The 25,653-nt window shown below is 47.5% G+C and overlaps 1 protein-coding gene across 1 annotated transcript in view; it reads left to right on the top strand.

The window, feature by feature from the left end:
- The first annotated feature begins 3,292 nt into the window (after window positions 1-3,292).
- The window catches only part of LOC146021066 (uncharacterized), a 59,820-nt gene continuing 37,459 nt past the window's right edge, over window positions 3,293-25,653 (top strand). The window contains exons 1-3 of the mRNA XM_083154867.1: window positions 3,293-3,439; window positions 5,404-5,836; window positions 21,966-22,176. Of these exons, the coding sequence (XP_083010993.1) occupies window positions 3,293-3,439; window positions 5,404-5,836; window positions 21,966-22,176 (791 nt within the window). The remainder of the gene's footprint in view (window positions 3,440-5,403; window positions 5,837-21,965; window positions 22,177-25,653) is intronic.

Raw genomic sequence — 25,653 nt, 5'->3', positions numbered from 1 at the left:
GATATTGGTGTATAAGCTAGTGACGTCTAGCGTCACTAGCAGACACCCGGTTGGTGGCTGACCAAACTGTTCCAATTTGTTGAGGAAGTGTGTAGTATATATATATATATATATATATATATATATATATATATATATATATATATATATATATATATACTACACACTTCCTCAACAAATTGGAACAGTTTGGTCAGCCACCAACCGGGTGTCTGCTAGTGACGCTAGACGTCACTAGCTTATACACCAATATAATGCATAGTGAAGGAATAGAAGCAGTCAGGATGAGCGTCGGGTCCAGTCCACACTATGTCGGTCCTCCGTTAGAATTTTTGTTATTATTGATTGAAATCATTCTTCACAAAAATTACTTTCTTTTTGACAATTCTTTTTATTTGCAGCTTAAAGGGACAGCCATGGGGTCAAACATGGCCCCTTCATATGCAAATTTATTTATGTACAATTATGAAAGAACTAACATTATGACGGATGTAGAATATTCACATAACATAGCCATATATGTACGTTTTATTGACGACCTTTTCATGGTGTGGACTGGAACCCAAGACGAACTTGCTAAATTTGTGAAAAAATTGAATCTAATACCTGGTTCCATTAGATTGACACACTCATGCAGCAGTGAGAAAATTGACTTTTTGGACGTTACGGTGTCTGTAGATGTGTTAAAGTTCTCAACTAGCCTCTACAAAAAACCAACAGACAAAAACAGTCTATTACTGGCAACCAGCTTTCATCCAGCTCCCCTAAAGAAAGGTCTACCTTTTTCCCAGCTCGTAAGAGCTGTGAGGATCACTACAGATGAAGAAAAACTTAAGGAGACCTTGGAAGCCATGGGACAATGTTTTTTGGATAGAGGCTATGATAAGGGGGAAGTGATGGAGGCCAAAAAGAGATGCCTTGAATTGAAGAGAGTAGACCTATTAGCACCCCAGCAGAAAAAGAAAGAGGAAGACCGCTTGATTTTCTCTAACACATACTCCATTAACTCCAACCTCATCAGATCCACAATACTTAAACACTGGCATATTCTGAAAACAGATCCAGTAATAGGCCAGCAGTGCCAGAGCACACCCCTCTTTTGCTATAGGAGGAGTGCTAATATCAGACAGAGAATTGTCTATAATGATGTGGGACCCAAAGCGGTCAGGAAAAGCAACTGGCTGGACCAGAGAGTTGGAGCAAATAAATGTATGAGATGTGTGAACTGTAAGTTCCTTGTGACTGGAGACAGCTGGCAACACCCACTGACTAACCGCAGATATACCATTAAACATCATATGGACTGTGAAACAAAATTTGTCGTGTACATGGTTCAGTGCCCATGTAACATGATTTATGTGGGTAAGACCATTAGGATGCTCAAAGAGCGGATCGGCATGCACCGGTCTTCAATTAAAAAGGCACTACAAAAGATCGAGCCCACTACCCCCCCTGTTGCGAGACACTTCGCTCAGGCAGGACACCAATTAAAGGACTTCAAATTCCTACCTTTTGAGTATGTAGCCCCCATGAAAAGAGGTGGCGATAGACATAAAGCTCTCTTGCGTAGGGAGAGCTACTGGATATATGAACTCGAAACGATGGCGCCGAACGGCCTTAATGAGGAGTTTAGCTTAGCTATGTATTTATGAGTGTTGTGATTGGAGCCAGGTATTCAATTTTCCACACTATCTGCTATATACTGTAACATTGTAATTTTGATTATTACTTGTTGTCGGACCTTCTGGTCCTACACCTACACTTCATTATTCCTGATCATGTCCCATCTAAGCGTGGTGAAATTGATAAGTTTGGTATAAAGCCACATTATGGGGACAGTTTGATATTAGATTCCATATATCATAGATATTAGTCTCCCATTATAGTTGTGGTCACCATTTACTGTAAAGTTTGTTCTATTTTGCTTTATTTACTTATTTTCTTTTTGCATCTTTCGTCACCATAGCTACCGAGGGTGGACGTCAGTTCAGGGACACGGGAACTCAGACAGTGTCCTCCGCAACATTAGTATGCAGGTTGGTTCCGGCGTCTGACGTCATCGACAGAGGACGCCACGGCAGCGTGCAGAAAATGGACGGATGGAATACTGGTGAGGATACGTGCAGACAGAGACATGACGGACCGCCCTGGAACAGGTGAGCCACATTACTTGTTGTTATTTAAGTTTGTTCAGGGTTAGTTAACAGTTGATGCCCTATGAGGAAGGTGCCTTTGCACCGAAACGGCCCGTCAGGGCAATTGTGGATTGTTGTACCCACCGCTGTCTTCAGCCCCGCTGTACTCCAATGATGATGAGTATTGGCCTTTGATTTTTCTGTTATGCTGAATAAACTACGCACAAGAGTGCCTGATTGAATATTTGCTGGGAGTGCGGGTCCTCTCTGTGGTCGTTCAGACTAATACCCTGTGACGTCACCAGTGGCTACATATATATATATATATATATATATATATATATATATATATATATATATATATATATATATATATATATATAGTGCAAGAATCCGCACTCCCAATCCAGAAATCAACAGTGGGGTGCTCCACTTAAAGTACCACTAGTGTACCGTATATAGTTCCAGGGGGCTGATCCAGGTAAATCAACCAAGTGTGCACACTCCAAAAGTACCCAAAAATTTTTTTTATTCAATACATCACCCAAGTGAGACCAGTCATTGAGTCGACGTTTCGGACATAAGTCAGTCCTTTTTCAAGACGACATCTGGGACAGCAACACAGCTCCACAGCCATACAGGAGGTAATATGACCTCCTGTATGGCTGTGGAGCTAGGAAGTTTGGTTACCGAGGTGAAAGGTGGGTTAGTGAATCCCTTAAAGGTCCAGCAAATACCTATTGGGGTTACTTGTATACATGGGGAAACCCAACATTATGCCACTGCTGAAGTACATAGAGAAACTTGTTGCGGGTCAGCAATTGTGAAAGTAGGACTGGTCCCCTCCTTGGTGCATGAGGCCATAATAGGGAGGGATTTTCCTAATTTTTGGAAACTGTGGGAATCACGTTTAGCCACAGATGGGAGAAGTAAAGATCCAGTAGTTAATACCGATGATTTTGTGGATGTATGTGTGTCCTCTGAACCTTCTGACCCTTTACCTTTTGCTAGTTTGGCTGGGGAAGGGACAGATGGGGAGTCCAGTGAGGTCCCTCTTGCTGGACACGGAGAGGTAGTAGTGCCTGATCTGGAGGTAAAGAAGGATTTGTTTATGTCTGAACAGTTAAAGGACCCTACTTTAATGAAGGCTAGAGAAAATGTTGGTTGTTATTGGGGAACCCGTGGTACCAGGTGCCAAGATTTCTTATCCCCACATGGCTATTTGTAATGAGCTCTTGTACCACGTTAAAAAGGGTGAGGATGTGGTGGAACAGCTGGTAGTTCCCCAGCCTTTTAGGAGAACGGTACTAGATTTAGCCCATAGTCACGTTACAGCAGGACATTTGGGGCAGAAAAGACCACTGAAAGAGTTTTACAAAGGTTCTTTTGGCCAGGGGTGTATAAAGAAGTGTCTGCATATTGTTCCTCCTGTTCTGAATGCCAGTATCATGCCCCTAGACCTCATTTCAGGAGCCCACTAGGTCCCATGCCTATTATAGATGTCCCGTTTGACAGAATAGCCATGGATCTCATGGGGCCCTTGTTAAAATCTGCTCGGGCCATAAGTATATCCTGGTAATAATAGACTATGCCTCTCGATATCCTGAGGCTGTCCCTTTACGCACTATCACAACCAAGGTGATAGCTAGGGAACTGGTGCAGGTTTTCAGTAGAGTGGGAATACCAAAATAAATTTTGACTGACCAAAGTACTCCATTTATGTCAAGGGTCATGAAAGAATTGTGCGGTACTTGTTTCCTATCTGGGCGCCCAGGTTTTCTACGTACGGCACCGTACTGAAATCGGATCGCATCGCATCGTACACATACACGATATTGAACGATGCGATGCGATGCGATGCGATGCGATCCGATTTCCCATAGGAAACAATGTTAAATGGCTCAATTTAGCCAAATTATCATAGGAACAATAGTAAATGGGCCAAAAACACCCCTGAACATTGAAATGTCCCCCCAAAAGTAGTTGACGCCACCCCGCCATCAACGTGAACCCGAAGCGTGGCGAGCGCAGCGAGCCCGCGAGGGGCGGCGGTACGCGTCCTCCGACCTTTTCATGCCCTACTATCCACTAGGGCGTGGAGTGAGAATAGAATAGTGTGGCGAGCGCAGCGAGCCACCGAGCCCGAAGCGTGGCGAGCGCAGCGAGCCCCGCGAGGGGACGCGGATACCTTCACAGTTATACGCGTCCCCTCGCGGGCTTCCCAGGTGTCCATGGCGACGCGGACACCTGGGAAGCCCGCAAAGGGACGCGTTTACCTGTGAAGGTATCCGCGTCCCCTCGCGGGGCTCGCTGCGCTCGCCACGCTTCGGGCTCGGTGGCTCGCTGCGCTCGCCACACTATTCTATTCTCACTCCACGCCCTAGTGGATAGTAGGGCATGAAAAGGTCGGAGGACGCGTACCGCCGCCCCTCGCGGGCTCGCTGCGCTCGCCACGCTTCGGGTTCACGTTGATGGCGGGGTGGCGTCAACTACTTTTGGGGGGACATTTCAATGTTCAGGGGTGTTTTTGGCCCATTTACTATTGTTCCTATGATAATTTGGCTAAATTGAGCCATTTAACATTGTTTCCTATGGGAAATCGAATCGGATCGCATCGCATCGCATCGCATCGTTGAATATCGTGTATGTGTACGATGCGATGCGATCAGATTTCACTACGGAGAATAGCATGGTGCTCAATTAACTTAGTGGGCGCCCAGATAGGAAACAAGTACCAATTGTGCAAATTGTTTAAGGTCACCCACCTCAGGTCATCTATCTACCATCCCCAAACTGATGGGTTGGGGGAAAGATTTCATAAAACATTAAAAAGTATGTTAAAAAAAGGTTGTTGACAAAGATAGGAAAAACTGGGATTGTTTGTTGCCCTACTTGTTGATGGCCATCAGAGAAGTTCCGCAGTCCTCTACTGGGTTTTCGCCGTTTGATTTGTTGTATGGTAGACACGTCAGAGGGCCGTTGGACATTGCCAAGGAGATGTGGGAAGGACAACCCACCCCTTATAAAAGCGTTGTTGAACAAGTATCACAAATGCAGGATAGGATTGCAGCCGTGGTACCTATTGTCAGAAAGCACATAGAACAGCCCCAAAGTGCTCAACAGAGGGTATGAATCCGGAGTGCCAAGATCTGGGAATTTGCTCCGGGGGATAGAGTTCTTGTGTTGGTGCCCATTGTGGAATGCAAGGTCCTGGAAAGATAGGTTGTCTCTGTCAGCGGAGCCTTGCTCTTTGGCGTCTTCACCTCAGTTGCTTCCCGCGGTGAAGGTGTCAGAGACATTGTCAGCTGAACAGAACAATCAGGTTAAAGAATTTCTCATCCGAAATAGGGAGATATTTTCAGAGCTGCCTGGCCAAACGACCATAATAGAACATGACATTGTCACAGAACCAGGGGTCTGGGGTCATTTAAAGCCATATAGGATTCCTGAAGCTCAGAGAGAAGCTGTCTCTAAAGAAGTTAAAAACATGTTAGAACTTGGAGTCATAGAAGAATCCAACAGTGAGTGGTCCAGTCCTATAGTTGTCATCCTGAAGCCAGATGGTAGCATACGCTTTTGCAATGATTTTCGTAAATTAAATGAGGTGTCCAAATTTGAAGCATACCCCATGCCCCAGGTGGATGAGCTTATAGAAAGGCTGGGAACAGCCAGGTTTCTCACCACATTGGACCTGACTAAAGGTTACTGGCAGATAGCTGTAACTGAAAAAGAAAAAACAGCCTTTTCGGTTCCGGAGGGGCTTCACCAGAATAAGATGTTACCCTTTGGGTTGCATGAGGCCCCAGCAACCTTTCAACGGACGATGTATACAATTTTTAGGCCCCATAGAAAATATGCAGCTGCCTATTTGGATGATGTGGTAATTCACAGTACGGACTGGGGGTCCCATTTGGTTAAAGTACAAGCAATATTGGACTCAATGACTCAAACAGAGAAGCAGGGTTTGCTGCTAACCCAAAGAAGTGCTGCCTCGCAATGGAGGAGGTTAAGTACTTGGTCTTCACCATTGGTAAAGGTCTGATTAAGCCCCAATTGAATAAAATCGATGCTATTCAAAACGGGGCTTTTTTGGGAATAACTGGGTATTACAGACGATTTATTCCTAAATTTGCAGCCACAGCAGTGCCGTTGTCAGACCTTACCCCTTGGTAAGCAGTCAAATATGGTGAAATGGAACTCTGATGCAGAAAAAAACGTTCCAAGCGTTAAAAGTGGCTTTGTGTTCACAACCTGTACTGACAACACCAGATGTTTCAAAAGAATTTGTTGTACAGACAGATGCCTCAGATGTAGGGATAGGGGCTGTGCTGTCCCAAACCAGAGATGGGGACCCCATCATCTTGAGTAGGAAACTCAATGAGCATGATAAATGGTATGCCATTGTGGAAAAGGAGGCTTTGGCCATTAAATGGGCATTAGATACCTTGAGGTCCCTATTGGGAAGACAGTTCAGGCTAGTGACAGATCATGCCCCTTTTGAAATGGATGTATGTAAGCAGAGGTCAGAATGCTCGGGTAACTAGATGGTTTCTAGCATTGCAAGATTTTAAGTTTACGGTCGAACATAGACCAGGTACACAGTTGGCCAATGCAGATGCATTGTCCCGCACCTTCTGTTTGGGGGCTAGAAATGTTCCAGCCCATAGGTCGAAACAGGGGAGCGGGATATGTGACAAGAACACTGGAGTAGTGTTTGAAGGCAGGTATATTTGTCCCAGGTTCTTGTCTTACACCTTTTAGAAACAGGTGTTTGGCCTCACAGGGGGCTGACCAGCAAGAAGCGGTGAGTGGGCTGAGAAAAAGTCTGCCAGACTGAGCAGTGTGTACAGACTGCCTGGGGAGACTGCAGAATCTCTGTGTGAGAAACAAGCTGCCTTATACAAGTGAGCCACCCAGTGTTGACTGGGAAACTTTTGTGTTTTCTTTAGTGACAGTTAGGAGCATCCTAGGTATAGTTAGTGTCAGACAGGCAAGGTATTTTCTTTTGATGTTTATTTTATTTTCTGCTGAATAAAACTGGTTGTGGCCAGTTGCACCACAAAGACTGGACTTGTATGATTTCTCAGCTGCTGATTGCTGCCTTCTACCCCAGGAAAAGGCATCCAAATTCCCCTACAGTGTTACAAAATATATATATATATATATATATATATATATATATATATATATATATATATAATATAAAAATACAATATCAAACATCCAGACAGCTCCAAAAGAGCGGGTGTATCCGCGCAATACAAGAAAATGTGTAACAGCAAAATATCTGTAGTAGAGATGAGCGGTTCCGGATCTCCGGAATCCGTCAGATCCAAATATGGTGATCCGAGTCAGGATCCGAGCCGGCTCGGGAGTTCCCGCCTGAATTCCGGACCGAAAACGAGGCAAAACGTCATCATCACGCTGTCGGATTCTCACGGGATCTGGATTCTATATAAGACGCGCGCGCGGCCCGCCATCTTCACTCCAATATAGGAGAAGGAAGAGGGTGGTTGGGATCTGTGCTCCGTGCCCTGTGCCCTGTGCTGTGATTTATTTAGTGACTGATTTTTTATTTTGTTGAAAACTAGGTGCTGCAGTGCTCACACGCAGGGGCTGCAGTGCTGCTGACTGTACACTCAGTGTACAGGGGCTGCAGTGTCCATAATACAAGGGGGTGTGTCCAGTGTGTCAGGGTCTGTGTCCAGTGTACAGGGGCTGTGTCCAGTGTAAAGGGGCTGTATCCACTGTCCAGGGGCTGTGTCCAGTGTCCAGGGGCTGTGTCCAGTGTCCAGGGGCTGTGTCCAGTGTCCAGGGGCTGTGTCCATTGTCCATGGGTTGTGTCCATTGTCCAGGGGCTGTGTCCATTGTCCAGGGACTGTGTCCAGGTTGACGGGCTGTATCCAGTGTCCAGTGTAACGGGCTGTGTCCAGTGTGACGGCATATATCTAGTGTCCAGTGTGACGGCATATATCCAGGGGTGGATTGGCCCACTGGGAAACCGGGCCATTTCCCGGTGGGCCGGCCGTAAGTGACATAAAGTGGCCGCCTTAACCTCTGGCTGGGCCGCGGACTGCCTCCTGACCGCAATCTCATCGGTTAGCGGCCGCAGCCCGGCACTTTGCCCACAGCAAACATGGCCGCAGGAGGGCTGCTGCGCATACGCACGCAGCACCTCCCCAGCCCGTTCCCCCTCCGCCCGGCAGCTGAACTTACTAGCTCAGCAGCTCCTCCCACAGCTCATGCTCACATGATCCCCAGAGCAGCGCAGGAGTTTTTCTCATGCTGGGGATCAACAACAGGATCGGCACATCACTATACGCTGGCACAGGCAGCTATGTTGGCTCAACCTGAGCATGAGCAGATACAGTGGCGGATTCAGGGGGGGGGGGGCACGTGCTTCCTGTCATTTATTTTGTAGCTGAGGACCAGGGCTTTCCAACGAGCCCAGCCCCGTGTCTCTAGCCCCCCAGGAACCGGAGATATCGCCTGGCAAACCTGTAACGTTTTTTCCTCATAGGATAATATGGGACCCGTCAATTCCGACCCCACCCGGTTCCGACGGCTGCCAGTTCCCACCCTGGCATCACAGAAGCTTGTGGTTGATATCATTAAATTCCAAATCGCAAATATGATACCAGGCTGGTCTAAATCGATCAATCGGTTCCAGAGATATTGCGTGTAAACCAATTTTTTTTATTTTGAAATGTAATTTCATGGCTGTTCATGATTTTGAGGGCAGATTATGGGCCCCATACATCAGCAATCACAATTTATGGATTTTCAGATATAGGGATATTTTGGCCAGATAAATGGATTTTACAATCTATCTGACTTTGCCCACACATTACAGATTTATTTCAGTGATCGGCAGATTTTTCCATCTAAAGATTGCATCTTCATATCTGGAAATTGCCCCAATCGATTGTCATTTCAGCTGTTCATAATGTAAATAGATGAAGAAGACGAATTGGGAATGCCCACACATATAAAAAAAGATCTGCAGATAATACCAGATTATTAAGCATGTTTAAAAACCTGATTAAGCAATCGATTGGCGATTTTGATTGGGATTGCCAAAAGGGGGAGCCCACACATCTAAAATTAATTGTGGCAATCATCTCCATATCTGAAAATTGTCACAATTAATTGCTGATGTATGGGGCCCTTTACTCTGGAACCAAATGTTCCAGTTTCACTGGTCCAAAATCATTCAAAGCCCACCCAAAAGTTCTTCAATATAATACTTGTCTCATGTAAATGGGTCAGCTGGTTCCGAAGATATAGCCGGTTAAATGAGATAACTGGTTAAAGGGGGGAGGGGTGGTTTTCTCTCCCCCTCACACCAGAAAATGCATTATGGTGTTTGGCATAACACATAATGGACATAATGGCGTGTAACTTAACGTGTAATGGACATTATGGGCGGTATTCAATTGAATACCGGCGACGTGCAGCGAATCCTGTTTAGGATTCGCTGCACATTCGCCACTGGTCGCCGCGTTCCGGAGCCTCGCCGGTATTCAACGACTCAGGGGCTCGCTGCCCCTGACCGGCGAATATGAGCTCCTGCGGTGAACGCCGCAGGGAGCCTGAGGACGGTGGCAGGCAGGGAGATGGAAGTCTCCCTGCCTGCCCCAGATCGTTTGTGGGTGGGAGGTGGGCTCCCCGGGTGCCAGGCAGCACAGGCTGCCCCCCGGGGGTGCCAGCAGGGGACCGGGTATATTCACTACACCCGATCATGCATATGTAATGATCGGGTGAAGTGAATATATGAATATGTAATGAGCGGCTCGGCTCCGGCCCCCTGCTGGCTGGTCTGTGTAAAAAAAAAAAAAAAAAAAAAAAAATTTTTTTTTATTAAATATATATTCATGTGCTTACAGCACATGAATATAAATAGCATGCCCCTCCTCAGAATAAAATTCCAGATTTTTTGACACCAATTGTAAAAAACAAAACACTTTATTTTAAAAGTTCACCTTCCACTTCACCATAAAAAGATAGCGATTGCTACTCCGTGAATCATGGTGAAAAAACCTTGAAATGTATTCGCCATCTGGTCATTGAATAGGGTGATTCACCGTTTTAGTCAGAAATTCGCCATACAGCACAAAATCGCCATAAAAACCTGGCAAATCAGCCTCATTGAATACCGCCCTATGGTGTAAATGTTTAATGCGCGCCTTTGGTGGACAATGTCCCTGTTTATGAAGTGTATTGTGAATTTTCGCTTAATCTGTGTGGCATTATGTGAATTCTGGCTCAATCCATGTGGCATTATGTGACTTTTGTCTCAATCCGTGTGGCATTATGTGAATTTTGGCTCAATCTATGTGGCATTATGAGAATTTTGGCTCAATCCGTGTGGCATTATGTGAATTGTTTCCCAATCCGTGTAGCATTATGTAAATTTTGGCTCAATCCGTGTGGCATTATGTGAATTTTGGCTCAATCCATGTGGCATTATGTTAATTTTGGCTCAATCCGTATGGCATTTTATGCATTTGGCTCAATCCGTGTGGCATTATGTGAATTTTGACACAATCCATTTGGCATTATGTGAATTTTGGCTCAATCCGTGTGTGTTATTATGTAAATTTTGGCTCAATCCATGTGGCATTATGTGAATTTTGACACAATCCATGTGGCATTATGTGAATTTTGGCTCAATCCATTTGGCATCATGTGTAAGGGGGCAAGTATAATGGGGTCTAGTATTTTGTTGCATAATGTGTAGAAGTTGTATATGGTGTTGACACGCCCCCTGTTGAGTGGCCACACACCCTTTTCTGGAGCGTGCCTTTGGCGCGCGCGCAACTACATCCATTACTTTTGTCGCCATGGTGGGCCTGCGTACTTTAAATGCCAGGGCCTATTTTTAATTCCATTCCCACCCTCTCCTGCCGCTCTCTTAGCATGTACACTGGCACCACTAACACCGCCCCTCCCCCACCCAAACCCTTTTTTATCACGGTGCCCCCCCCCTATCATTTTATCCTGGATCCGCCCCTGAGCAAATAAAAAGTGCCTGGAAGTGAATGAGTTACCTCCTGGGAAGCCCCGCCCCCTCCCCTGTGCACACACGGACGTGCTGGTTTAGAGACTCGCCTGCAGCAGCTGATTGTGTGTAACCCCGTGAGTACATAATCTGTGTGTAGCTGCACCTCTTCTCGTGTAGGCAGAGGAAACGTTCTGGTTTTCTTTGCATTTAAGTACTGTATAAGTGTACCTGAGGAATGTGCTGCCCTGAGAGGGGGTTAGCTGTGTAACAGTACACTCTATGGAAGGAGTACAGACTGCATAGTGCTATAATGTACAGTAGTATATGTGAGTGTGGATCATCTAACAGACCACACTTAGGTCGACAGTCATTAGGTCGACCATGTTGGGTCGACAGGGGGGAATGTCGACAAGGTTGTAGGTCGACAGGGTTGTAGGTCGACATGGGGTTTTCACTGTTTTTTCTTACCCGAACGCCGACATGGACACAGTTGAAGGTGAACCGCAGCCCCTCGCATCGTTAGCTTTGCGATGCTCGGCACACTATTTTATTCTCCCACCACGCCCTAGTGGATGGTAGGGCATGAAATACCGCCTGTCGGCACATGTCAGCTCAAAAAACAGTGAAAAACCCACGTCGACCTAACTACTGTCAACCTAAACCCATGTCGACCTTGACCTATGTCGACCTACAACCCTGTCAACCTTCCCCCCTGTCGACCCAACGTGGTCAACCTAATGACTGTCGACCTAAGTGTGGTCTGCTAAATGACCGTATCCCGTACATGTATGGTATGAATGTATCCATTGCAACCTAAGTAGGGAAGTGTGTATCAGTACGTACAGTGCACAACACATAGCTGTGTGGTTTTGTTGCAGTTTTTCCTTTATAGAGCTGATCCCTGTGTACTGTGCACTTTGCATGAAGCATGGTGTGGCTTCCCTAATGTGTTTGCTGCTTTGAGTGGGTGCCCAATGGCTCCCTGATGACACACAGGGGTCAGTGGTTTCTGACTTGATACTCCAGTCACTTTGGGCAGAGCAGCTTTCTCTGTCCCTGCTATCACCCTATTCCTTGGCACCGAATCTTCTGGACCCTTCCAGTTGTCTACCAGTATTACATGAGTTTGCTAACAATAGTGCTGACCTCAGCAATTGCGTGGCGAATGAAGCTTGGCCTGTGCGAGCACTGCTATAAAGAATATTTCCAGCTTAAAGCCACCACAGCAGCGAAAATGGGGCGTGACCTAGTTGAAATAGGCCACACCCCCATATCACTAGGCCACACCCCAAAAAGAGCTGCGCACCAGCGGCGCGCAAATGGTCCCCCCCTCGGGGCCGTTTCGAAATATTTCCCGGGCTGCTTTTAATTCCCAATCCGCCCCTGCATATATCTAGTGTCCAGTGTGACGCCATATATCTAGTGTCCAGTGTGACGGCATATATCTAGTGTCCAGTGTGACGGACTGTGTCCAGTGTGACGGCATATATCCAGTGTCCAGTGTGACGGCATATATCCATTGCCCAGTGTGACGGCATATATCTAGTGTCCAGTGTGACGGCATATATCCAGTGTCCAGTGTGACGGCATATATCCAGTGTCCAGTGTGATGGCATATATCCATTGCCCAGTGTGACGGCATATATCTAGTGTCCAGTGTGACGACATATATCTAGTGTCCAGTGTGACGACATATATCGAATGTCCAGTGTGACAGACTATATCCAGTGTCCAGTGTGACGGCCTATATCCCATGTCCAGTGTGACGGCCTATATCCATTGTCCAGTGTTATGGCATATATCCATTGTCCAGTGTGACGGGCTATATCTAGTGTCCAGTGTGACGACTGTGTCCAGTGTACAGGAGCTGTGTCCAGGGGCGGTGTCCATTGTCCAGGGGCTGTGTCCAGGGTGACGGGCTGTGTCCAGGGGCTGTGCCCAGGGGCAGTGTCCATTGTCCAGGCGCTGTGTTCAGGGGCAGTGTCCAGTGTCCAGGCGCTGTGTTCAGGGGCAGTGTCCAGTGTCCAGGGGCTATGTCCAGTGTGAACGGCTGTGTCCAGTGTACAGGAGCTGTGTCCTGGGGCGGTGTCCAGAGGTGGTGTCCATTGTCCAGGGGCTGTGTCCAGGCTGACTGGCTGTGTCCAGGGGCTGTGTCCATTGTCCAGGGGCTGTGTCCAGGCTGACGGGCTGTGTCCAGGGGCAGTGTCCAGTGTCCAGGGGCTGTGTCCAGTGTGACAGGCTGTGTCCAGTGTAAAGTAAGAAAAAGAAATAAAAGTAATAAATAAAATAAAAACACATTTTTGGAGGATAATGGAGGAGGAAATAGTGGGAGATCAGCAACCTGATACAAGTGCTGAAGCTGCTACCACCAGTCATGACAAGGCCGATACCTCTTTGAATTTTTTGCTCTTTGGAGCATTTCTCTTTTTTTGGGGTAGTTTATTAAACTGCCACCCTGTCTGCCCCTGCAGTGCCGCTCTGCCAGGTTGGAAGTGTAAGGTCCACATGTATGTGATGCCCACTGCTGTCACTTAACTTAGTCATCCAGCTACCTCGGTATACCCTTTTGGCCCAACTACAGTCAATGAAAACAATTTTGTAAGCTGTGAAGTGATCAAAATTGACTAGAAATGAGTGGAAACTAATGTTATTGAGGTTAATAATACTTTAGGGGCAAAAACAGGCCCAAATTCTGTTATTTTAGCCATTTTTAGCATTTTTTCATAAAAATCCAGATCCAAAACCAAAACCCACAAGGGTGGTTTTGCCAAAACTAATCCAGATCCAAAACACGAAAATGTGCCCGCCGCTCATCTCTAATCTGTAGTGATACAGTACATATACCAGATTGGTGTCTGGATAGTGTAAGTTAGGTCAATATTTAAAAAATGGTGTTCAAATACATTATATATAATAATCACTCAAAATTAGTAATGAGTGTCTTCTGGTACTGTATATCCGCTTATCACAAATAGCCATGCATCATAGAGGTTGATGAGAGGTAAAGATTACTCCAATGGACATGTGTGTGTGTCTCTTGGTTTCTGCTGTCCATCCGATGGCCAAATAGCAGTGAAAGGGTGGATGAGAGGGCTTATCGTAGTACTGGTCTCTGGAGAGAAGAAAGAACATATATGAATGTGCTTTCACTAGTTTCACCACAGTGGCCTCTGCTCAGAAAATACTAGAGCAGGGGATTCTGCAGAAGCCACGGTGATGAGAATTCAAAAGAAACAGGATTGATAGTGATGCTAAATGAAAATACAGGATAACATGAGTGGTGGAGATAGTGGGGAGGTAGTGGGAGCCCCTTGTGTCCCAGGAGCATTTTTTGGTCTAATTTACATTCAACCTATCTGGCACAGTCGAAAAACACAAGGATCAGCGACTTACAGTACTCACTGATCAACGTGTTTTTCTCAAAATTGCAGCCGTTTGGTATCAATGAAACAAAATATTACATTTTATATATATATATATATATATATATATATATATATATATATATATATATATATATATATATATATACACAGGTATATATATATATATATATATATATATTCTGACTGCTGTTATCAAAGCACACTTGGAACATGAAGCTATGAGGTAGGCCACCAATAGGATCTGGCTATGAACTCAAAGGTCTTTGGATGCCAGTGTGACCAGTGATCAAGACGCATGTGCCCACTGGAGGAGCTGGTCTAACAAAGCTTTTTTCCTGCTGAAGGTATACAATGTACTCTAATAGTAGAGCATAACACGGGATCGATAATCAGATGTTTTTCCGTGGAACTCAACTCCTTTTCTTGCTCCCAGGAACAGTTCTTACAGTTCTGCGACCCAGGACAGAAAGACAATTTATAATAGAATCATCAAAAGAAGAGCACTGACCTGAGCCATCTTTAAATACAGGAGGTTCTTGTGGTCAGTCAGAATAGTAATCTCATGAGACGCACCTTGAAGCAAGTATCTCCATTCTTCTAATGCTAATTCGATGGAGAGTAGTTCTTGCTAACCTATGGCAAAAATATGTTCCATGAATGTGAATTTTGGGGAGAAGAACCCGCAAGCAGAGGCGTAACTACGAATTTTGAGCCCCCCCGCCGCAAATTTTTTGGGCGCCCCCACTCAACCTCCCCTCGCCGCCCCCCGCTGCTGTCCCTGCCTGCCGTGCCCGGTGCCGTAACGGTCCCGTCTCTCCCAGCGCTGGCTAGTGGCTCCTGCTGCTATAATGAAAAGTCTCTTAGAAAATGGCTGCCCCCATACTGCAGACAGAAAACTGTCCATTTTCATTATAGCAGCAGGAGCCACTAGCCAGCGCTGGGAGAGACGGGAGTCAGGACCGTGACGGCACCGGGCACGGCAGGCAGGTACCGGCAGAGACAGCAGCGAGTAACTATAGCCCCGCAGACCCCCGGCGCCCAAACTTTCTCTGCTCCTCCCCGCCACCGCGGGGGCTGCGGAGGTATAGTTACGCCACTGCCCGCAAGGATAGAGATCTGAAGCTCTTTGTGACAAAACCACTCCTACTCCGACAGATTAAGCTTCTACCTCAAGGATAAAAGGTAGCGACGTGTCCGGCTGTTTCAGTACAGCGGCTGAAATTATTTTTTGCTTCAGATGGTGAAAAGCTTGAACAGCTTCTTCCGGGCACCTGGCAGGATTGGCACCTTTTTCTAGTGAGAGTGTTGATGGGGGCAACGATGGTAGAAAAGTCTTTGATAAATTTCACGAAGTGTTTGAAAATAGCTGGAGTCTGAAAGGCATGATGAGGTACTGATAATGGAAATCTCTGGTTTTAAAGGCTGTCTTCCACTCATCACCCTATCAGATCCTGATGAGGGTGTAGGCACCCCTTAAATCTAGCTTCATGAAAAATGGTACAGTAGCTCCACTGACACGATCAAATAATGTGTTGATAAGTGGTAGTGGGTAGCGATTTTTTACTGTCATTTCGTTCAACCCACAGTAATCAATGCAGGCACATAGTCAGAAAAAACCTGTGCCAGCAGGTGAGGGAGATGGTCGGATGAACCCCTTGGTAAGGTTCTCTTTGATATAACTTGTCATCACTAGTGTCTCAGGGAGCAAAAAGGGATACGTTCGCCCTCTAGGAGGAGTCTTGCCAGGAGCATGATTGATGGGACAAGCCAGGAGCAATATCGATGGGACGGACTGCACCCCCAATCTGTCTGAGGGACATGATGCGGGGTTTCTATGAGATATCATTTTAGTTGAAATCCATCCAAAAAGGTATCAGGTATCGGATAATCACATTCAGACCACAAATCAATACAAATAAGACTAAGCCGAAAACACGGCTTACATGTTTAACGTGGAATGTAGAGGGCTTAAAAACCCGGGTGAAGAAAAATAAAGTACTGAAGCATCTTAAATGATTTAAACCAGATGTTGTATTCCTCCAGGAATCTCACTGGAAATTGGGTGACAATAATGCCTTACATAACACTTTATAATCACAAACACGTATCTTATACCTCCAAATCTAGCGGAGGGATCAGTCTATATAGTAGGTAAAACGCGTTCCAGGTAATAGAAGAGAGAGCTGACCCTGAAGACCGGTATGTATTTCTAAAACTGGATATTGAAAGTGAGCGTTTGCTCTGGCTTGTATTTATGCCCCTACGGGTCCTGACGCACCCTTCTTCAATTCATTATATGCACATATGAATGTTCGCTGATAATCATCGGTGACTTTAATGTTACCATTAACCCTGCGTTGGATACTTCCAGACCACACTCCCCACTTCTTAGAGGAAGAAAGACTCCCCCTAGTATATCTCTTTTAACCTACAAATTTTAATTAATTAACCCATGGTGTTATTATATCCAGAATCCAGGGAATTTACATTTTATTCACATCCCCATAACTCCTCCTCCCGCCTTGATTTTTGGCCGGTTTCAGAAACGCTGTCGCATAGAATTTCAAATGCAAAGGTGGAGGACATATTGATATCAGACAGTGCCCCTACGTGGTTTCAACTCACTTTAGAAACAGCACGCCACACTTGTAATGGCCAGGGAGAATTCCTCTGGTCCCGTCAGACTACCACTTCCAGTAGACCCCAGTAACGGTCTGTGCCACCATGACCTTTGGGCAGAGTTAGAAAGTGTCTGGTGTGTATGTGGTGTGAGGAGTGTCTGCTTCTCCCATGGCTAGTTGTATGTTGCTTGTTCCAGAGTCAGCTCCTCTGTCAGCCAACCTCACCGCAAGTCCCTGCTGTCAGCCTGCGTGAAGGAAAGACTAAAAATGTAGTTAAACCAGGAAGTCCTTCAAAATTAAAGCTAAACGCAAAAAAATAATACTTGAAATTCAGTAATGAAGGGCAGGTATTCAGCTAGTATAGTATAAAATATGTATAAAGTATAGTAATACAGATAATTATACTGAATATGTGTAATAGACTAACAAAGGGTATAAATCTCTTATATATTTAGCCAGATCTGTCACTCATCCCCTGTGTATATAACATTCCTGCCCAGCGGCATACACAAACCCGCCCCCCCCTAGGGAAAAGACCAGTGTTTTATGTGTATAACATTTTCATGTGTATAACGTTCCACCCCCTTGACATCACCTCCCCCCGCCCAGCCGGGGCTACAGTATATGCCCACCATCCACCATTACTCCACAGCCACCATCCACCATAACTCCTGCACCCCCCCCCCTGTGCCAGCACCCCCCCGGACCCCCGCGACCCCCCTCCCGTGATTCACGGACCCCCGCGCCACCCCCCCTGCGCCCCCCCTCCCTTGATTCGCGGCACCCCCGCGCCCCTCCCGCGATTCACGGACCTCCACAACCCCCCCTCCCGCAATTCACTGACCCCGACAACCCCCCTTCTGCAATTTGCAGAACCCTCTTCCCGCGATTCAAGCCCCCCCACGCCCCCTCCCACGGTTTGCGGACCCCCGCCCCCTCCCGCTAATCGCGGATCCCTGCACACCCTCCCCTCCCGCAATTTGCAGACCCCCTGACCCCCTTCTGGCAATTCCACCCCCCAGCGGACCCCCGCGACCCCGCTCCCGCATTTCGCGTACCCCCGTGACAATGGGGGATCCTGTACCGCCACAAGCAGGTGCTGCCCCTAGGTGGGAAATCCGGCCCTGGCTGCCGTGCTGCAGGTTCCCCCACTGCCAGAAGTGACCCCACGGTCCTCTGCACCAGCGCCACAACTTTTATCAATGTCTTGCCCACATACTACTATTATACAGCCTCCTGCTCTCATGCACGCTCACTCCCTCCCAGTTTGAGGAGACGCTCACCCACTGCCGGGAGCTGCATACTGTCCCCCACCCTCCTCCAGTTCTAGGGATGCCCATCGACCATCAATAATTTCAAATAATCTATGATTTATGGCCGATGTTGAATACTTTTGCCATCGATGTGGGAGGACCAGATGGTTTCCCTACATAGATGGCAAAGGAGAACCAATCAAGTTTCAATTTTTTTTAAGGTGCCGGGACACGGAGCATAGCTCCGCCCCCCACACCCGGAAGTCCCGCCACCAAGTTCTGATTGACCCATGGCCTATTCAGTCAGATATAATGGATGACCATCGATAGCTACAACAATCGATGGTTATCCAAGTAATATGTTACTACTATCGATGCCAGGGTGCAATATCGCCATCAATGCCAACCATTGATGGCGTCTGCACCAATGCCTATCCCTACTCAGCAACAGCCAAAAACCTTTACTAACCCTCATGCCCACACACCTCTATCACTGCCCTGCCTCGTGTTCTCCTGACCCGTAACTTCCGCCAGTGGGGACCCGCTCACCCTGTGTTGCCCACATTCCCCTCTCATGCTTCACCACCCAGCCTCCTGCTCTCATGCACCCTAACTCCCACCCAGTATGAGGAGACACTGACTCAGGGGCACCGTCCTGTACTCCTGTGCTGCCACGCTGGATCCTCACCCACTGGCAGAAGCTGCACATTGTCCCCCACCCTCCTCTTTAGTCCCCCGTATGCCCACACACCCCTATCACTACCAGCTTCCTGCTCTCCTGAACCGTAACTTCCACCACTGGGGAGTCGCTGATGCTGTGTTGCCCACATTCCCCTATCATGCCTCATAGCCCAGCCTCCTGCTCTCATGCACCCTAACTCCCACCCAGTAGGAGGAGACACTGACTCAGGGCCACCGTCCTGTACTCCTGTGCTGCCAGGCTGGACCCTCACCCACTTGCAGAAGCTGCACAGTGTCCCCCACCCTCCTCTTTAGCCCCCCTTATGCCCACACACCCCTATCACTACCCAGCCTCCTCAGGGCCGGTGCAAGGCACCGGAGCGCCCCAGGCGAGTCGGGCTGGGGGCGCCCCGGTGCCGGGGGGGGGGTACGGTACCTGGCGTTCGGCGCTGTCTAAATCTGGCGGCGGAGGCAGCGGGGGTCCCTGCAGTCTATTAAAAATCATGAGCGCTATCCGCCGGGCTATGCGGAAGCGCTTCTAGTGTGAAAACACTGGCAGCACGCTGATTGGCTGCCAGAGTTTTCACACTAGAAGCGCTTCCGCATAGCCCGGCGGATAGCGCTCGTGATTTTTAATAGACTGCAGGGACCCCCGCTGCCTCCGCCGCCAGCTTTAAATAGACAGCGCCGTAGCTAGGTCAGGTACCCGGGCGGCATTTTCCGCCCTCCAGTGGCCGGCGCCCTAGGCAAATGCCTAGGTTTGCCTAGTGGTGGCGCCGGCCCTGAGCCTCCTGTTTTCCTGTGTCGTGACCTCCGCCAGTGGGGAGCCGCTGACTCAAAAACACCCTACTATACTATTGCACACACACACACCTAAACAACACGCACACACAGCCCCCCCCACACACCCACAAATGTCACTGTACCATCCACACTATCAATGTACATCTTACTCTGTAACCGCTTTTTAATTAAACAAAACAATACACACCCCCTTCCAAATCAAATGCTCTCTATTTAACACATTTCACCTATAACTCAAGTTGCAATACAGGCATCTTACATACAATTCTAACCATATGTCTCACAATACAAACGTTCACAAATTAAGGGGGCGCAGCCCCTTACGCCGGTGTGAAGAGCGCCCGTAGGGCTCGATGAATCACCTAGTAATAATAATAATTGAATTATATTTCCAATTCTCTTTATGTATTTGTAGTCTTTATTTTAATATTTAGCTGATTTACATGTTTATATTCCTACAGTTTGGTATGGATCATAGGGTCAATAGTGTCTAAGTCAAAAAGTTGACACCAAAATGTCAACACGCACAATGTCGACATGGGAAAGGTTGGCGAGGGAAAAGGCCGGCATGGATTATTTCACATATTATGTGGTGCCAGTGTTGACATCTTACCACGTGGACCCCTAATTAGCGCATCGCTTCCCTCAACTGGGTGGTAAAGTATGAAGAAAATGTAAAAGATGGAGGAAAAAAGTGAAAAATTCAAGTTGACCTATTGGGCGTCTCGACCTATTGTGTGTGCCAACCTTTTTTTGTGGACCTTCTTTCGACCTAGACAGTGTCAACCTATCATGCTGGATCCTCCACAGTTAAGGTGCCCATACACTAGTAAGATTTATCTTCAGATCTGGCTGTTTGGAACAAAAACATGATTATGGATGAGTGACAGTTTGTCAGTTTTCCAGCATTTCCAAGCAAATGGTCAACTGTCATTTGCTCTCATCCATAACCATGTTTTTGTTCCAACCAGACAGATCTGAAGATAAATCTGCATGTGTATGGCCACCATTACAGTTTTAACATCTCTGACCGCGCATGCGCAGACCTCCCAGCACCCGGCGAAGCAGAGCACAGGGACGTCTGCAGAATGGTACATTCTGAGGAAAGGATCACATACTGCAATGCTGCCCAGATCGCAATGCCATCCCTTACTATATGGGCCCCAGTGCGTGAGGACCCATCTGTATTCTGCTATGAGATTTCAGCAGGGATTGATTAAGGTTTTTGGGGACGTAAGGGTAACACCTGTCTCGGCTCCTACTAATAACATTTATGCTGACACTATAATTAACCAGTATATTGTGTAAATATATCTACGGTAGCATCACAAATGTGTCGAAGTGCAGTAACCAGTTCACATTACGCCACACAGAAATCCCAGATCACATGTGCCACAGTATTGCACCATGGAAATTTGCACCAGGCCTATGGCATTGACTGCGTAGGAAAAGGCCGCTGGGCATCTTTGTACCTAATCACTTTTGGCATACCATCCAACATGACCCATTCCATTAGGAACAAAATGCTCTGTTCCTGGACTTCCCTGCCAGTGGCAGTTACAGAGGTGGGACTCCAGCACAGTCCAATATTCAAAGAGGGGGGTTACATCAAATGCCAGTGTGTCCAGGACAGTGATGCTTGGAGTGGCAGTAGGTGTGGCTCCCCTTTTTGAATATTGGACTGTGCTGGAGTCCAACCTCTGTAACTGCCACTGGTATGGAAGTCCAGAAACAGAGCATTTTGTACCTAATGGAATGGGTCATGTTGGAGGGTATGTTTTGGGAACATGCTGGCGCTGTCTCCGCCTACTCCGTTACCTGTACGGAATTCCCGTCTACATGTAGCCCCATATGAAACTCGGATGCACAAACAGAACTAAATTATTGGTCAATTGCATACTTCAATGACACTGCGCCCACAACTGAACCAGGTGCGATGTGGGGAAGGTGCAGGCACTCTCCCTGTGCTTCTCCAGGAATCCTGTCTGTCAGATATGTTAAATATTTTAATTTGTTGCCCAAATGTAAGAATATTTGGAAAACCGTTAAAGAAGAAAATTAATTACTTTATTATTTTTCAGTATATCCGACGGCTGTGGTCTCCAACGTCACCATTCCGGCCCAGCCAACCTGCGGGACCCCAGTTATTGGTAGTCGGATAGTCGGCGGTACAGCTGCTACAGATGGAGAGTGGCCCTGGCAGATCAGTCTGCAGTACCGGGGGTACCATATCTGTGGGGGGTCCCTGATCTCCAACCAGTGGGTACTGACGGCTGCGCACTGCTTTGGACTGTGAGTATTACAACCGATGCTGAGCATCATGGTAGAGGATAACGTACATCACAGACAGGCCACAGAATAATATACAGTGCACAGCGGAGACAGGACATCAGCTGATATAGACGTGGGCAAGGAGAGAGTGAGAGGCATTTGGGGGAGAGTAATTAGAGAGTGAGGTTGGAGCAGAGGATTCTGGGATAATGGGTCCACAATGTCTAGATTGACAGTCACTAGGTTGATCACTATTGGTTGACAGTGAATGAGTCGACATATGAATAGGGGCAACATGCACTAGGTCATCATAGACAGAAGGTCGATAAGAGCAAAATGTCAACAGGGAAATGGTCGACACAGGGAAAGGTCGAAATGAGTTTTTTGTTGTCTATGCTGACATTGGTCAACATGGACCCCAATTAGTGTGATGTGTCCCCTCGCATGGCTTTGGTCACTTTTATGTTCTCCCTCTATGCTCACTGTGATAGTACAGTACGATCAGGACGGTTACAAATAATATCTGGAAAAACTCATCTGGACCTTTCCCTTTGTTGGAAATTTCATTGTCGACCTTTTTGCATGCATCAAGCTTCACCATCCTACCTTCTGCCTAATTCACACATAGCTTACACGTACCTCCCAACTGTCCCGATATTCGCAGGACTGTCCTGGATTTCGTGGGACCATCACATATTTTTGGGATTTTCCCGCGTCCTGCCCAGGGCCAGCAGTGTCCCGCGGTGGTGGGGATAGTGTCTATTCAAAGAGGCAGAGGGGCATAGCCAGTAGCTTACACAGCTTTAGCCATGATGGAAAACAGGGGGGTGGCTTCCCAGTGAGGCCACACCCCATATGACATAGGTCACACTCTCTTTCCAGGCACGTGAGCATCCCAATTTGTTGAATGTAAATAATGGGAGGTATGGCTTACATGTATTCCGCCTTCTATACTTAATGATACTCCGATCCCAAAACCAACAGTTATGCGACCATAACATCTCTCCCAACATTGGGATTGGTGGCAGCAGGACATATGCATTCACCCAAATTTGGGGGGCATGGCCTCCCAGACATGGGTCGTGTCCTATGATCACGGCACTCCCCCATTTCCCACACTTTGGGGGTCTTGGTGAGCGCTCTGTGGGCTGCTGGCCACGTCCCCAGTCCCTCTGTGTCTCTGAATAGATTCTATTTACTGCTGCTCTGCGCAGTAGAGCACTGGGGGTCAGGGGGGGGGGCTACAAACTGCCCACTCACCATGGGACACTGCCGGCCCTGGGTGGGATGCGGGACAGTCCCCCAAAACACAGGAACGTCATGTGAAAATCAGGACAGTTGGTGGTATGACATGATATTTATTTATCTCTAACAAGCATTTAGTGGTAAATATACCAAAAGATTCTAAAAATGAAAAGAGCTGGTGTTGCCCTTAGCAACCAATGAGATTCTGTCTATCATTTCTCTATTGCTTCCTAGTTGCTAACATCCGCACTGTTCATTTTTAGAAGCTTTAGTGAATTGAAGCCATATTTCCCATTGCTGAGTCTGTGGTAATAAACCTCACATATTACATGATCATTTCCCTCAGGGCCATAGAGGGCATAGGCGCCGATACTGTGGGTGCTCAAGGGCTTGAGCACCCACGGAAATTGATGAGCACCCACGGGGGCCCGAGTCGTGCTGCTGGGCCGCAGTTTTACTAATCATACCCGCTATATTATACAGCACACTTCCGTCCTGCACGCCGATAACCATAGCAACTCGGTCCCCACCACACCTAATGCACTCTTTCGTCACCTCACGCACAGCCGCGGGGGGCCAGCACCAACCTCCCCCTCCCTCTCCCTCCACTGCGCGATCACACACCGTCGGCATCCATCTCAGCCTGGGGCAGCTGCTGCAGCACAGTGCAAGGAGGCAGCTTGCTCACCCCCACATGCGGAGCAGAGTGGACTAGGCTGGCAGGAGCGGGACCGGCATCTGACTGTCCTGTCAGCTTCTAGTTTCTTCCTGGGGTGCCTGCATGGCCATGAGCTGACAGTCACTCTGTAAGGCTCATGTGAGTAAGGGCAGTAAATCCAGTGCATGTTGCCTGTATGGCCATGAGCTGACAGTCACTCTGTAAGGCTCATGTGAGTAAGGGCAGTAAATCCAGTGCATGTTGCCTGTATGGCCATGAGCTGACAGTCACTCTGTAAGGCTCATGTGAGTAAGGGCAGTAAATCCAGTGCACGTTGCCTGTATGGCCATGAGCTGACAGTCACTCTGTAAGGCTCATGTGAGTAAGGTCAGTAAATCCAGTGCATGTTGCACTGTGGGGGCATTTATGCACCTGCACTGTGGGGGCATTTATGCACCTGCACTGTGGGGGCATTTATGTACCTGCACTGTGGGGGCATTTATGCACCTGCACTGTGGAGGCATTTATGTATTTGGCACTCTGCTGCTGTAATTTGAATATTGGAGACAGCTGTGTTGCATAATATGAATTGGTATTATTTTGTGGCCACGCCTTTTACCCATGAAGCCACTCCTCTATATTTTTGGCTTGAGCACGCACCAGCAAAAAGATAAATCGGCACCTATGATAGAGGGTAATTCAGACCTGACTGCACTGCGGCCAATCATCCATACACTGCGCATGCGTACGGTTCTCAGTACACCTGCGCTGGACCATCCTGCGATGAATCCTGCAACTTTATATAAATGCACGGCGGTCGCAGGTGATTGACAGGTTGTTTCTGGGGGACACCGTCCGTTTAGTGGTAGTGACGGGAAAAACACAGACGTGCCGCTGGGAGTGTCGGGGAAATGAAGGCGGGTCTGGGCATTCCAGGGGAGTGTTTGTGATGTCAGCTTTTTCCATCACACCTCATACAATGGTCGGCCTGTTACCATGGTTTCAGGAAATATTTGCACGGCTGCTAATAGATTTGTAACCGTACACATCCAAACGCACAGCGAACACATTGATTCATAAGTCATTATTTCACTCTAGTGGGACGTGGTGTAATTGAGCCCTGGCTGCTGAAAAAAATCACAGGCGTGTGATCAGGTCTGAATCAGACCCATAGAGAGGGGTGTTCTGGCAGTGCGTTCAGGTCTGAATTAGACCCATAGACAGGGGTGTTCTGGTAGTGCGTTCAGGTCTGAATCAGGCCCATAGAGAGGGGTGTTCTGGCAGTGCGTTCAGGTCTGAATTAGACCCATAGACAGGGGTGTTCTGGCAGTGTGTTCAGGTCTGAATCAGGCCCATAGAGAGGGATGTTCTGGCAGTGCGTTCAGGTCTGAATCAGGCCCATAGAGAGGGGTGTTCTGGCAGTGTGTTCAGGTCTGAATCAGGCCCATAGAGAGGGATGTTCTGGTAGTGTGTTCAGGTCTGAATCAGGCCCATAGAGGGGGGTGTTCTGGCAGTGCGTTCAGGTCTGAATTAGACCCATAGACAGGGGTGTTCTGGTAGTGCGTTCAGGTCTGAATCAGGCCCATAGAGAGGGG

This window comes from Crinia signifera, chromosome 7 (assembly GCF_055691185.1).
Source record: "Crinia signifera chromosome 7, ASM5569118v1, whole genome shotgun sequence".
In the NCBI taxonomy this organism is placed as follows: domain Eukaryota; kingdom Metazoa; phylum Chordata; class Amphibia; order Anura; family Myobatrachidae; genus Crinia; species Crinia signifera.
This window is presented reverse-complemented; position numbering and strand designations above follow the sequence as displayed.